General features: G+C 40.5%; 1 protein-coding gene across 2 annotated transcripts in view; it reads left to right on the plus strand.

Moving 5' to 3' along the window:
* LOC148370323 (receptor-type tyrosine-protein phosphatase-like N) overlaps positions 1-15153 on the plus strand; it is a 35617-nt gene that overhangs the window by 13681 nt on the left and 6783 nt on the right. Inside the window, exons 6-16 of one of the 2 annotated variants that reach the window (XM_088332822.1) lie at positions 802-1153; positions 2742-2885; positions 5393-5427; positions 6822-6940; positions 7020-7084; positions 7161-7219; positions 7314-7529; positions 12134-12382; positions 13981-14128; positions 14202-14275; positions 14943-15020. In XM_088332822.1, the coding sequence (XP_088188948.1) occupies positions 802-1153; positions 2742-2885; positions 5393-5427; positions 6822-6940; positions 7020-7084; positions 7161-7219; positions 7314-7529; positions 12134-12382; positions 13981-14128; positions 14202-14275; positions 14943-15020 (1539 nt within the window). Of the gene's footprint in view, positions 1-801; positions 1154-2741; positions 2886-5392; positions 5428-6821; positions 6941-7019; positions 7085-7160; positions 7220-7313; positions 7530-12118; positions 12383-13980; positions 14129-14201; positions 14276-14942; positions 15021-15153 lie in introns of both variants that reach the window. The other variant, XM_088332821.1, reaches the window with a different exon arrangement.

The following is a 15153-nucleotide window of genomic DNA, read 5'->3' on the forward strand; positions in this document are numbered from 1 at the left end:
CTCTCTATGCCCTAAACCACCCCACTCCTCTGCCTTCTGCCATACCAATGCAAAACTGCTCTATTTAGATTCTGGGTTATATTTTGCCCATTTTTCATTCTATACGTTGTGTGTTTTTATATGCATACTTTTTTTTACCTTGTTGTTATTTTAGAATAGAATTTACTTTTATTGTCATTCTTTGTAACAATGCACACAGAACGAAATGTCGATACACCTGACCCGTACAGTTAAACTGTAGCGAGCCGATGCAGCCGCAGCCAAACAGGGCGCAGCCATTTTAGTCATTAGGTGACCAAATCCCCTAATTCCAACCCTGAATGCCGAGCGCCAAGCAGGGAGGCAATGAGTACCAATGTTGTAAGTCTTAGGTATGACTCGGCCGAGGCTTGAACCAGCGAACTCCCAGTCTCAGAGCGGGCGCCCTACCATCTAGGCTACCGAGCTGGTTTATTTTTATTTGTGTTCTATTTTTTGCGAAGATTTTCTGACACAGCTATAATCAATTGAAGGATAAATTACACGAAAGGCACTATACAACCCAAAACAGTAAATTAACTCATGAGCAAAACACTGATTGTATGATAGGATACAGTTCAATATACATACATAAATTCATTGACAATCTAACTATCTTTCCGTTTTTGTTCATCACTACCTCGTTAAAATCATTAAGTATCTAATATCGCCCAACTTTAATACATGTACAGGGGAAAAAAAGACTTTTCTTCCATCTTGGAGAACAAAACAGCATTATTCAACTCCATAAATGTATCTAATGGGATTTTTTTGGGTCTTTAGAACGAGGCTGAACGATCCCTCAACTCCTTGGAAGAAAATCCAAACTCTGCGTTCCTTCGCTACTACCTTCCTCGCTCCAGATCCAGGGCAAAAAATCTGGACAGAGATAAGGAGATGCTCCAGAACTTTGTGTCCAACTACCTCACCTCTACATCCCCATCTTCCCTCGTCCAGGCTGCTCCCCGCCACCGAACCCCGCCTGCAGAATCTTTAGCGTTAGCGTCATCTTCTTTCACAGGTCTTGACTTTCTGCCAGATTATGACCAAGACTACGCTTCACAAATTGAATTTTTAAACAAGCGACCCCAGAGCAAGGTGGTGCAGAAGTTTGACGCTCTTGCAGGACTAGATGGTGAGGAATGCCTGATATGGTAATGCTATGTAAAGTTGAAAGAGATTCTCACACTTTATATTTTAATAAATGCAAAAATACTCTGTGAAAGAACTGCATGATTTCAATTGGAAACAAACACATTTTTATTCCAATACCAGATAATGTTGCTAATTTTGAAGATTATTTTTCTCATTCATTAAGAAAAACAAAGTAAAATATTTAAGAATACTAAACAATTGTTCATAAAATGAACAATAGTGTGTAATATGGCACATTGCAGATATTTGTTTAAATAAAAATTGGCCAAATGGATAAGAGTACTTGGTCACTCCAGATATCCATTTCTATTTAAAAAAATGTTGCTTCCTTTGAATAAAAATATTATAATTTCTAGTACTATTTATTTGAGTATTTTAACTTGTTTTCTTTAATTTTCAATCTTCCTCTGCTGTATTTTTATGCTTGTTTTTGCCGTTAATATGACAGATAATAGTTAAAATGCAAAAACTGGCCGTATATTTGAAAGTTTCATTCTTACAAGTATTATTTATGTCTTGCGAATAAAAATATTCTTACATTGCACAAGACCAGCTGCCATTACAGACAAGTTTGCTTGTTCAAAAACGATCTTATCTTAAGTTACAAGAGAAATGTGTTTTGAAATAGAATAAGATAAACTGAATAAAATGTATAATATTAACTAAATTGTCTTTTTTTCTTTTTAATGTGGTTCTGGTAGTGAATGGTAGTAATTGGTAGAAAAATGCAGACTCCAAAATGAGCGTAATGCAAAGATGAACAACCTTTTTTGAAGAGTTATGTTAAGGTTATGTACACTTGAAAATACAACAAAATGTTTACAGTGAAAATTGTTTTAATTAGGGCGGCATTGGCTCAAGAGGTAGAGCGCTCGGGATAAAGGGGTCCCAGGTTCGATTCCCGGCTCTTCCGGGAAGTGTCCTTGGGCAAGACACTGAATCCCTAATGCCCCCAATAGCAGGTAGTCGCCTTGCATGGCTGACTCTACTTTTGGTTAGTTAGTTTGTAAAAGGGGAAAGTATGAAGCACATTGTAAAGCGCTTTGGGAGGTCTTCATAGACTTGAAAAATGCTATATAAATGCAGAACATTTACATTAGGGCTAAAATGTAACATATATATGAAATCCCTTTCCTTGTGATCTAACAAAAAAAATAATAAAAAGAATAAACTAATGCTAAATTTGAAAAACCAGTTGCAGTAAAATTAGCATGTTTTGGTAAACTACACCATAAAAAGTAACTTGAAATGGAACAAAGGGGAATTAAGTGCAGGTTTGTTGATAACTAAAATACTTATTGTATGTACAGTGGGACCTCGCTACTTTGCGGTTCCACGTTCGCGGGTTCAGAGCTTAGCGGGTCTAAAAAATAGTAATAATAAAATAAAATTTTTTAAAAAAAAATGTAATTTTTTTTTTAAGCATTTTTGAAGGGGCGTCGCTACTTCGCAGATTTTCACTTTTTGCGGGTGGTTTTGCTCCCCATTAACCGCGATAAGCGAGGGATTACTGTACTTCAAAAAGTGAGGGGTAATCTTCTGTCTAATTTGTATTTCCTGTTCTATAGCTCGCTCTGTGCAGCGCCTGAATCAGCTGCTGGAGCACTATGGCTTGGAGGTCCAAGATTTGACTCCTGAACAGAGAAACAAACTACCGGCTTTGCTCACGCAGCTACAGCTGGAGAGTTCCTTCAACAACAGACCAACTAAAGGTATCAGTTCTCACCTTTCCATCTAGCCCAGAAGTTTCTAACCAGGGCTGCACGATTTGGGGAAAAAAAGCTACCGTATTTTCACGCCCATAGGGCACAATAAAAGGGCGCAGTCTCTGTTGTTGGTTCTATTTCAGAATTTCACAAACTGGAGGCGCAACCGCAGCGGTCGAGGGGGCATTAGGGTTATACAATGATACATGTGTGGCTATTTAAAAATACAGCGGTAGCAAAACTGAGTTTGGTTGTGTTTTATATAAGTATTGATTACAAAGTAAAACACAGAGACAAAAAAAAAAATCATAGTTGGTTTTCAGCTTCCTCCAACTTGCGAGCCTTACTTTCATGAATCTGTAATTCTCGGTTTCCATATTCTTCCGCGTAGCATAGAAATCAGTACACCATGGCGGACCAAAACACGTAAAGCAATTAATGGAGGAAAAGTGAGCATTTGAATTTATTTCATATGTAGGGGGACAACTCTCTTCAGCCTCTGATAGCAGAATAACTTTCAAATTGCTAGACACGTTAACATCCATGAGCACTTCCGCATTGCCTGTGACGTCACACGTCCTCCTTTGCGCGAGCGGGATATGATTGCAATCAAACAAAGAGACGCTTAGAGGTCAGATTTTTTGGGAAATTTGAACGATCCCACAAAAGCATTGGATTTCACCCAAACACGTTATAAGGCCTGACTCGGCCAAGCCTCGAACTTATGATCTCCCATTCTCGGGAGTGGGCGCCCAATCCTAAGGACACCAAGCTGGTCTCCGTCTACTGCTCTGTGTGAAATACAGGGCCCACTGCCCGTTAAGGCACACTGTATAATTTGAAGAAAATCCGAGACTTGTATGCGCCTTATGGCCGTTAAAATACGGTAATTGCGATTTTTCAGACCAGCATTTCAATTTATATGCGATTTTCAATTTTAAAAGAAAAGTGCACTTTCTGTGGTAGTTTTTTTTTTTTTTGTAAGTACAGAACTCTCCTGTTGTCCTTGGGTCAAAATGGCCTGTCACTGTATTGTTGAAAACCCAGCAAAACCCCCTAAATGATACCTTTTTTAATTGTAAATGTGACTTTTCCTAGATTGGTCCCAACAATAGAAAAATGAAGAGTTGTTTTTATTCACTTTTCCGTGTAAGCTGTATAAAAAAGTACAAAAAGATCAAATTTGACTGCAGCACATTCCTCTTTGGCGTTTTAAAGCCAGGGAATCAGATCCATGATTTTGGTACATGTGGAACCAAGGTCATATTGTGGTTCAGTCTAGTATATCTAGGGCACTTTTTAAACTAGAGTTTCATTCAGGGTGCCAAACCAACTTGCCCTGGTTTCGTAGGTCGCTAAGAAATCCTTCAGGCAAACTGTAAACTGGTGAAAGCGCCATCATACCACTCAAGCAATTTGATTGGGTGATCGGTAGAGGTGGGTGGATCTCTGCTCACAGGGCCATGCACTCTTTTTGTTCTCTCGTTTAGTGCAGTCTGCACCAAAGGTAAATATGACAATATCCTACATTATCCCAGTATTTTCTGATATTTTTACACAAGAACTTTGCTTGCACCTTGTTTTGAAACCACTATTTTGGACAAAAATGAGCCTCAACACTCTTAAGTAACTGAGGGAGAGAGACATATTTTAAATGGTTTATTATTGATAGGGGACACATGCTTTGGCATTATTATTATTTCATAGATTTGATTATTATCAAATTATCAAGTTTCACACAGTGAAATAAAATGTGTCAAAGAATTAACTTTTTCAATTTTGTCTGAAATTAAAAGGTGCGACTCTCAATGTAAAATAAATATACACATTTGCTTTTATGAGGATCCTGACCCCTGATCTTGTCAGAACCAGAAGAGATGGTGGACCCATATGCGTAATGTTTCATAACAAACTTTATTGCGGAAGCTGAGAAGTCAGGAACGGGAAAGCAAGCGCCAGCAATCCGGCGATCGCTGGGCAGGAGGAGCAGGGAGCTCACGGGATCGGAAGGCAAAAACAAGTTGAGTAGCCGGGAGGGGAGAACGGAGCGTGGTCGATGCGCAGAAACGAGTTGAGTCACAAGGAAGGGAGATCAGAGCGTGGTTGGTGGGCAAAAAAGGGTTTATGTGGATCGGAGCTTGGTCAAAGGAAGGAAGAAGTCAGGGACCCAGAGACGATCGGGAAGCCAGGGGCAGACGAGCAGGAAACAGGTAAGGACGGGACAGACGGTCAAATAGTGCTTGCCTTGCATGTGCGGAGGTTCGCTGACGGACTGACAAGGAGTGAATGAAAGCATTGAGTTTAAATAGGAGGGGAACGAATCAGGAAACGAGCAGCAGCTGACGCCAAACGAGCGGGCACAGGTGAGGGCAATGGGCAATCATGACAGATCTATCCTATCAAATGTACAACTTTTCTAGTTGTTTTTTTTTTGTTTTTGTTTTTTCAATCAAAGACAAAGATTTACTACAATGAATCGCCACTAATCATTTTGTGGTCTTTCCATCTTCCAGAGAAATATGGAAACAATTTTGGTGCAGGAAAGAAGGTGAGCGAGACACTACATTTGCACATGTAACTGTCCTAGAAATTATTTAGACTTAGATTTTTGTGGATTTTTATTACTATTTTTAGATGGTTCTTGGCCATTTTTATCTAGCTCCTGACTTTCAATACTTTTCCATGTATTTATTTATGTATTTCCTGCTTGATGAAGGTTTACAAATCTTGTGAAACCATCCGCAAATTAAAAAAAACTTTTGTTGCAAATTCATCATTCTTACACAAATACTGTCTAATCCCTACGTAGTGCATTGTACTTTCCTGCCTCGGTGGTCGGTGGGCAAAAACGAGTTGAGTAGCCGGGGCGGGAGCTCAGAGCGTGGTCGGTGCTTGATGGGCAAGTTGAAACCTTCTTTGCCATTACTGTATTCCTGCCTAAAGGGAACTGCAAACCATTATCCCCAATCCCATACGTCTGTGAGCGGGGAACGAAAGAAAGCACTTTTGTGTGGAAGAGTGCTGGTTGTGAAAACAATCTATTATCCTGGTCGCTTATCGCTGAGAGTAGGGGCCGGCAAAACGCTTCACTCTAAAGGTGGCGATCGTTCCGCTGCAGATACCATTGTGGTCCGCGATCCATTACCCCCGGTCATCTATAGCTTAGGACCGGGAGAAATGAAATGAAATGAAATGATCTGCATTTTATATAGCGCTTTTCAAGTCAATGACTTCCCAAAGCGCTTTACAATGTGCTCCACATTTCCCAATTGCGGCCTTGCAGCCATGTAAGGCGCTAACCTGCTTATTGGGGGTATTAGGGGTTCAGTGTCTTACCCAAGGACACTCCGACATGTAACACGGACAAGCCGGGATTCGAACTGGGATCCCTTGATCCCAAGACGAGCGCTCTACCTCCTGAGCTACTGCCGCCCCACAAATATTTGTGGTATCTGGCAATTCTTTTCTCCGTCTAAAATAAACGTCACCCATTTTGCTGTGATCCATCATCCCTGGTTGACCATTGCTGGCATCAGGGGCCAGCAGAGCGCAAGTTTAAAAGGGGGCGGTCATTTCGCGAATTTGCACATATCGTAGGGGCTTCTGGTCTCAATTATTTGTGATAAACAAGGGATTACAGTTTTTACTTTTAAGGATACTGCAAAAATGTATTACACTAAATCAAAGAGAACATGCAATGTTCAGTAATTTGTGGAAATTTACAACAGTATTACCTATATGTTTCCAATTAATGCAAGAGAATAGCGTCTTCTCACAGATGCCCATATATCCTTGGACCAGAGGAACTTTTCATGATTTGTAAATATCAATTTAAAACGCATTTTTCCCACTTTAACAGGGCTTAGATAATTTCATATCATGGTAAATATTGATTGTGGCTGGTAACTTGTGACATTGACCGTAATGTGTTTCGTTTATCAGATCACTGACGATTACAAAGAGCAAAAAGTGGCTGCTCCGGATGGGTTGGCAATCATGAAATCCTCCAAATCAGTTGACGTCCAAACGGATTCTGGCGCACTGGAAAAGAACAATGAGGAGTAAGATATTCCCCCAAAATAAAACTTAAACAGGAATCAACTTTTAGAATGTTTTTTCACAAAATGTCATTTTTGGCAGCATTAAAAAACCTGTGATCACCAATGAGACCAAACCAAACTTAAAGAACATGTCAGAAAAGGAAGGTCAGTATTTCTTCATCTTTGGATGTTGACCATATCTAGATATTTAAGTCAAAATTCTGCACATGCTCCATTGTAGATAAGAAAGCAATGGAGCCTAAATCAAGCTTGGAGGTTCTGCAAAATTCAAACGGCCAGGTGACCACAAAAAGAAAAAACAGTAGACATAATGTTAACAAATGGAATGACTGAGCCACATTTTTTAAGTAGTTCTCTTTTTTCTGTTAATCAGCAAATGCAGAATGATGACAAAGCGATGCCCCTTGCCACCCGAGTGCAGCCCAGCTCCCGCTGGTTTTCCTCCACCCTTGTTGCCTTCACTTGCATTGGGGGCATGTTGGTGGTGGCCGTCAGCGTAACATGCCTGCGTCGTCACGCCCAGCGACTGGCAGCTAAAAAGCTGGGCTTAGACTCTGAGGGTGGAAGTTTCAGCCACCAGGAGTACCAAGTGAGTAACATTCGCCAGTGACATCAAGAATATATTCACCTGCTACATAGGGGGGCTGAGAAACCATAAGGTAATTAGCTGGCCATTGTCCTATACAGCACAATTTTTCGGTGTTAGAAACGAATCAGTAATTGCATCGTAGACAATGACCATGTTTCGTGTGGTGCATTCTAATCAAAACCGCTGCCTTTAATGCAAATGATTTCAAACATATGTATGCTTTGCATTAGCAAAAATGATAGGTGTGCAATCATTTAGTCTGTTTTTTTTTTTAGCATAAAAAGGATTTTTTGTATTATTGGGCGACTAGATCTCACTGTATTGTGTAGTGCAACAGAAAATGAGTGCTCAAAGCACAAGGACGATGACAAACTATGGAGATTCAAAGTGACCAAACCACACAATTTTGTTGAATTTATTTCGGACCAGCCTTTTACAAGATTTTTTATTTTTGGGGTACCCTCAGCAGCAAGAACACAAACATGAATCATGTCAGTTCCCTCTAGGTAAGCCTCTTCTTATGTAAACTAAATTCACATTTCTTTGGGCGGCAGTAGCTCAGGAGGTAGAGCGATCGTTTTAGGATTAAGGGATCCCAGTTCGAATCCCGGCTTGTCCGTGTTACATGTCGAAGTGTCCTTGGGTAAGACATTGAATCCTCAATTACCCCCAATAAGCAGGTTAGCGCCTTACATGGCTGCACACATCACGGCCGCTATTGGGAAATGTGAAGCACAATGTAAAGCGCTTTGGGAAGTCATTGACTTGAAAAGCGCTATATAAATGCAGATCATTTCATTTCATTTCATTGACCTTTTAGTATCTAATAAATGGAATTGGATGTCATTGATAGCACCGTAGTGGAGATTGTTTGCAACGAGATAAGACATAGCAACAAGATAAACACTTAATAAAGACTTAAAAGAGAATAAATAGATGAAATACTGTCCTAATTAGGGAAAACTATTTACAAAGTAGTGCTTTGTGAAATTTGCTCAGTGAAATTTTCTTTCGTAATAATAGTGCAATGAGAAATAGTGCATTGTAATAATTGTTCAAGGAAAGTAGTTCAATATTATTACCCATTTTTCTATACTATACCAATGTTTTTAATACGACTAGAATGAAAAGAAATATTGCCTGTCTTGTGCAGATTTTGCTCCTCCCATCGTCTTTGTGGCTTTATTAGCAGGCTGGCCAACCACGGAGATCCCTGGGCCCTCTAAATGTCCCCCGGGAAATTGTGCGTGTAGTAATTGGGTAAAAGGTTGAAATGCAGTCTCAGTCCCAGGTTAATGAGTTCCTGGCAACTCTAAGCATTCATTGCATGTATGACATCGCTGTTTTCCATCTGCCATCGGTATGTACCAGTATTTACTGATCTTCATTCATGCAATGTTTGCGTTGGGTTGTCTGCTACAGGCCACGTCAACTCCTGTTTCCACGATTATCTTAATGTAGGTTTAAGTTTTGTAGCGTCATAAATTTTGTCAGCTTTTTTTGAATCTTTCTTCTGGGGCTGAGGTTTTTGCTTGATTCCTAACCACTTCTCCTTTTTTCTTGTGTTCTCTGTGCGTCTACTTTGGAAAATGATATGCAAATGAACGACCTTATAACGCTCGGGAAAGTCCGGAAGCACAAAGTTACTCGATGCAGGCTTCTGATTGGCTGCCCAGTATGCAAATTGGAAAAAGAACCGAAATTCCGAAATTTCAAAACCGAACGAAGATTTCGAAATCGGAATAAAGCAAACCATTGGTTTGATTTTTTTTTTTTTTTTTTTTTTTTTTTTTTTTTTTAAGTTGTCGGCCACCTGGGCAGAGACATTTTGTAAGTTGAAAGCACGACATAAAATATGCACGCCCCGGGCAGACGTTATTTCAGACACTGGTAGAACACATTAGGTAGGAGGAGTAGGGAGATGGGAGGTGAGTAGTGGAGAATAACGTCATGCTCGTTTCCGTGTTATTTTTTGTTGGTATTTGTAGCATAGTTTGTAGTTTCGCCTCCAGGTGGAAACATACTGGATTTCCTTTGTCCCTGTGGTGAGGGGCCCTCTCCTTGTGAGAGGTAAGAGAATTCTCCCACCATGGTCCGCTGTGTGTCGTAAGAGGCGACTAAGGTGGAGGGAGCGAGGGGACTGGGGATCCTCTCCTCTCTATCTTTACTCCCTAAGAGACAGCAAGGCAAAGAAAGGGGGGCGGGAGACCGAAAGGTCTCGCAAACCCTAGTTATAGGGTCACTAAAAGTGAGAGGATGTGGAAGTAAAGCGACTGAGTGGAAGAAAGAGGAGATTGGAAGGATGATGACTAAAAGGAAGGTTGATGTGTTAGCCTTGAGTGAAACAAAGATGAAAGGAAATGGTGAATTACAGCTTGGAGGTATATATGGTAGAAGGTCTGGAGTTACGGGTGGAAATGCTAGATAAGGAGTGGCTGTGCTTGTGAGTGAGAAAGCAAAGGAAAAACTGGTGGAGTGGAAAGAGATATCTTCCAGATTGATGTGGGTGAGGTTGAAGTGGGGTGTAGAAGTATGGATGTTTATAAGTCTATATGGACCTGGTTAAGAAAGAAGCGCTGAGGAGAGAGAGGAGTTCTGGAAGGACTTGTCTGAATGTGTGGCAAGTGCGAAAGAAGGGTGGAAAGTGGTAATACTAGGTGACCTGAATGCTAGAGTGGGTGATGAAACGGTTGAAAATGTGATTGGTAGATATGGAGTACCAGGAAGAAATGAGAGTGGGAAGAAATTGATTGAGTTATGTGTGGAAAATGAGTTGGTGATTGGAAATACATTGTTTAAAAAGAGGGACGTGAATAAGTATACCTTTGTCAGAGTAGATAGTGGCAAGATGGTGGACAGAGCACTGATGGATTATGTAGTGGTTAAGAAAGGGATGTTAAGTAGATTGTTGGATGTGCATGTTTACAGAGGTGAAATGAGTGGTATGTCTGATCATTTTTATGTGGAAGGAAAACTGAGAATAAATGGATCGTGGAGGGCTAGTTATAAGAAGAGTGTGAGGGAAGATGTGACAATGTCAGAGTTGAATAAGGCAGAATAGGAAAGAGAGTTTAAAGAGAGGATAAGGGAAGAGTATGAACGGATTAGTAAAAGAGAAATGGAGAGTGAGGAAATTGAATCGAAGTGGTTTAAAGAGGCAGTGTTGAGGAGTGCAAAAGAAGTGTGTGGAATGAGAAAAGTCTGTCGTGGTATTAGGAAAGGAAGTTAATGGTGGAATGATGAGGTATCAGAGGCTGTGACAGAAAAGAGACGTGCCTTTGAGGAGTGGCTGCAAGATAAGAGTAGTGATGCGTATGAAAGATACAATGTGAAGAAAAGGTTGGTAAAAGCGTTTATTCCTGGACGCTGGCTATTTCAGCTGAAAATGAAAATCTCCATTCTGATCCCTGTGTATGAGAGTGTGATTGTGCCGACTGTGTTGTATGGAGCAGAGACTTGGAGCCTGAGCCCAGATTTATGAAGGAAATTGAATGTTTTTGAGATGAAGTCTTTGAGGACTATGAGTGACAAGATTGGATAGATTGAGAAATGAAATTGTGAGAGACAGACCTGGAGTAGTCGTGGAACTGAGCAAGCGTGTTGATAAGAGAGTACTCGGTTGGTTTAGACACATGGATGAGGAGCGAATGTTGAAGAGGATCTACGGACCAGAAGTCAATGGAAGGAGACCAAGAGGAAGGCCGCGATTGACGTGGATGGATGGTGTTATGAGTGCACTGCAGGAAAGAGGTCTAAATATAATGGAAGCTAGAGCTCTTGTTGGTGATAGAAAGGAGTGGAGAGGTGTTGTGAAAGGATAGTGGGATTGTGGACGCGTTCTTAAGGATGGGCTGGGAACCCGTATGATGCGGCAGGGGTAAACCAGTGAAAGCTGTCAGGCCCTGCTGTTAAACAAAAGAGTTTGTTATGTCACCCTGACCCAAGTGACATGGCCGCTTTCTGGTGTCTGGAAAGCATGACCAACTTAGGTGCCAAGGTGCCTAACTTGTTTGGGTCTCTGGGCAATTGGGTTGGCCATGGTCCCAAAAATTTTGTGTGTGTTTTTTTGACATTTTTTTCCCCTTTTAATTTCTTTGTTGTTTGTGTTTGTCTTGCTGTCGGTCACCCCTCTTGAGGGATATGACCAAGGTAGATAGATAGATAGATAGATAGATAGATAGATAGATAGATAGATAGATAGATAGATAGATAGATAGATAGATAGATAGATAGATAGATAGATAGATAGATAGATAGATAGATAGATAGATAGATAGATAGATAGATAGATAGATAGATAGATAGATAAATAGATGCTTCAAGTACAGTCCAAACTTAAACCCAAAAAAAGAACAGTTTACTTGAGTCCATCTAAAAATGCACATACGTGCATGCGCATCATAAGGATCTTGACTGAGTTTGCAGTGAAGATCCAAGCCAGATTCCATCCAGCACCTTTAAATACAATTTGTTTTATTTCTAATTATGTCGTTGGCACTAAATTGATACGCAAAATCAATCAAGTTTCATTATTTTAACAGCTCAGCAGTACTATTACCATCATAAGACATGCATAACTGGCTCACCAGGACCTGTGTCGCCAGCATATGGCTTCCAAAGGTGCTTTTGGGCGCCTGGAGGCCGCTGCCCTGGGTGCGGTGGGAGGCCCGGGAGGAGGAGGAGCAGGAAGAGGGGCAGGGGCCATCAGAGGGGCCGATTCCAGGGTGAGCAGCGTGTCGTCCCAATTCAGCGACGGAGCCCAGCCCAGTCCCAGCTCCCACAGCAGCACGCCGTCGTGGTGCGAGGAGCCAGCACAAGCCAACATGGACATTTCCACTGGCCACATGATTCTGGTATGCTCAAAAGGTCCTGGGGTACACAATAAGGGCTCCAACTAATCAACGACTATTAAAACGAGAAGTTCAAAAATGAAATACTGTTATTTCTTTCTTAAATTTACCATGAAGTCGCAAATGATAATGAACACAAGAAAATTGGTACAATAAAAAGTACATCTTTTTTTGAAAAAGTTACTGCAAATTTATACAAAAACTAAATAAAAATGTCCTATCTAATACCAATTTGGCACAATGCTCATTCAGTGGAAACATGAATCCATAAATAAACCTCTGTTCATATTTTAGGGACAGGCAAATAAATAATGAAATCCCTGTAAACCAAGTGTTCAGCAAAGTGCAATGCTGAGAGAAGCTTAAAAAAAAGTAAGACACTTCTCGCCAATGACTTGCATTTTTATAGATGTCGCCAGAGCCACACGCCACTCCAAATCACCAACCTTAGTTGTATTTGCTAAATAACATCAGCTGAGGAAATGCCCATCCCGTTCTTATTTAAAATAGAAATTCCCGTTTAAAGTAATATGATTGCACTCACCTGGATTTCCTAGCTTGTGTCCCTTTTTGTACTCCTATAAAAATGATCTCTCATTGTGCTCATGGCCAACATTTGACTAGCTGGCTCATTTTTCTGTAATTGCTTTTTTTAAAATAAATTTTATTCATCAAGATATTCAATTTCATATATCAAAACATCGCATTCAGTTTTTATAAGCAAAACATTAAAATTAGTGCTTGAAAAGGTAAATATTACTTAGTTACAATATTCAATTCACGTTTTTATCTGTAAATGAGTAAAAATATTTGTATATTTGAAGTGTTTCAAAACCCATTCGGATGAAATTGTCCCTTTATAAACAAATAGATAATGAAACATATCTTGTGCCGGTAAATGCAAATGAGAAAAAACGTATTGGCTCATGTTATCTTTTTTCTCATGTGCCAAGTTCACAGATTTAGGACTCTATTAGCATATCAAATGAAATACGTAAATCTGCTGGGTTTTTTTTCTGGCCCAGCCCCTGTGCAATTCTTTGCAAACCAATGCAGCCCGCAACATGAAAAGGTTAGCGACTCTTGCTGTAAACAAAGAACAGTTTAATTAGCTGCAGTAGAACAGTAAATAAAACAATTATTATGTACATTTAGTGGTCAACTGCAAAGTCTGTATCAAAAGAACTTAATGGTTTTCAACGGTTTTAAATCAAATTGTTTCACCATCTGACGTTTATTGTATCGACAATGTTAATACAAGGCTGAAAAAAAGCATTCAGAGTACTTCAAGTTGTAAACATGGACAGTGTGATATAATATAAACTAGACAAAGACCAGGTTTAAAACCAACCTGAAACTTAGGCTATGGTAATCAGTTTATTCGTACTAAGAAAAGTCAGCATATCAGCATTGTCCCTTGAGATGTGAGACTTGCTCTCTTCTGTCCCCGCACTCGGACTGCATGCATTTAATTTCAAATACGTTTGTAAGGCAAAGTCCACTGTTTCTATCATTAATCAACGTTGACTAATCGTTGCAGCCATACCCAATACTCCCGCTACATTCTGAAAGATATGTGTTGTGAATTGATATTTCTGAAGGCATACATGGAGGACCACCTGAAAAACAAAGATCGTCTCTTGAAGGAGTGGGAGGCGCTTTGCTCTTACCAAGCGGAGCCCAATAGTGTTACTGTGGCTTTGAGCGAGCCCAACATCAAGAAGAACCGCTTTCACCACTCGCTACCTTGTGAGTATCCGCAACGGCTTTCGGAGTTCGTACTGCAATGGATCATAAATTCATCTTACTTTTCCTCTCTTAGACGATCATGCCAGAGTGAAGCTCAAACCTGAGATCAACCCTTCCCGCTCTGACTACATCAACGCAAGCCCTATAGTGAGCCACGAACAATATTACTCTAAAACTTAAAACTAAATTACAGTTCTTGTTGAAATTTCAGGACAAATCTAAAATACATTTTATAATGATTTAGGTGAACTAAATTAGACTTTCTATCAGGAGGCCAGAACAGACCAGGAAACCCCAGAGCATTCGTTACAGTTATTTATTTAGGGAAGCGATCAGGGCTTCCGGGAGACGAGATGGCTATCAAACCTCAGCAGCGCAGCCGGAAAGAAAGCTTCGGATCGGGTGGCCAATCGGAGGGCGGAAGACAAGCAGGTCGAGTTTACCGGGGCTGGAGAGAAGATCGTAGCGTGGGACGGAAGCAGGTCGCGTCAGAGGCAGGCAGAAACAGGTAAACAGAGTTCTAGACGAAACGGGCAATCAGGAGAGTCACACAGAGTTACAATCGTAATACTCTGAAGAAGAGGTCTGGGCGCAGCGCGCTAAAGAACGAAGCATCAGCCAATCAAAAGGCGCCCAAATGATTGCTCCAGGTGACCAGAGTTAGCAATCATGACACTTTCAATGAATTTCTGGTGATTTTTACCACTGTTATGCCGAAATTTTACCCAAAATTCTAAATTAACGTCACCTTTTTTGATTGATTACACTTGGATTCCATTGAAACGTTCACTTTCTTCCTCCCCCCTTACTTTAGATTGAACATGACCCTCGAATGCCAGCTTATATTGCCACCCAAGGTCCTCTCTCCCACACGATCTCGGACTTCTGGCAGGTGAGTGATGCACTTTTTTGTATCTTGATGTACTTTTACCTCAGTTCATTAAATATAGCTAAAACTTACACTGGGAAAAAAAGAATCCAATATAGGAAAAACAGGTGCAGTAGACCCCGGGATACGGCGACCC

Source organism: Urocampus carinirostris, chromosome 3 (assembly GCF_059441175.1).
Source record: "Urocampus carinirostris isolate Australia breed hairy pipefish chromosome 3, RoL_Ucar_1.0, whole genome shotgun sequence".
Classification (NCBI taxonomy): Eukaryota; Metazoa; Chordata; class Actinopteri; order Syngnathiformes; family Syngnathidae; genus Urocampus; species Urocampus carinirostris.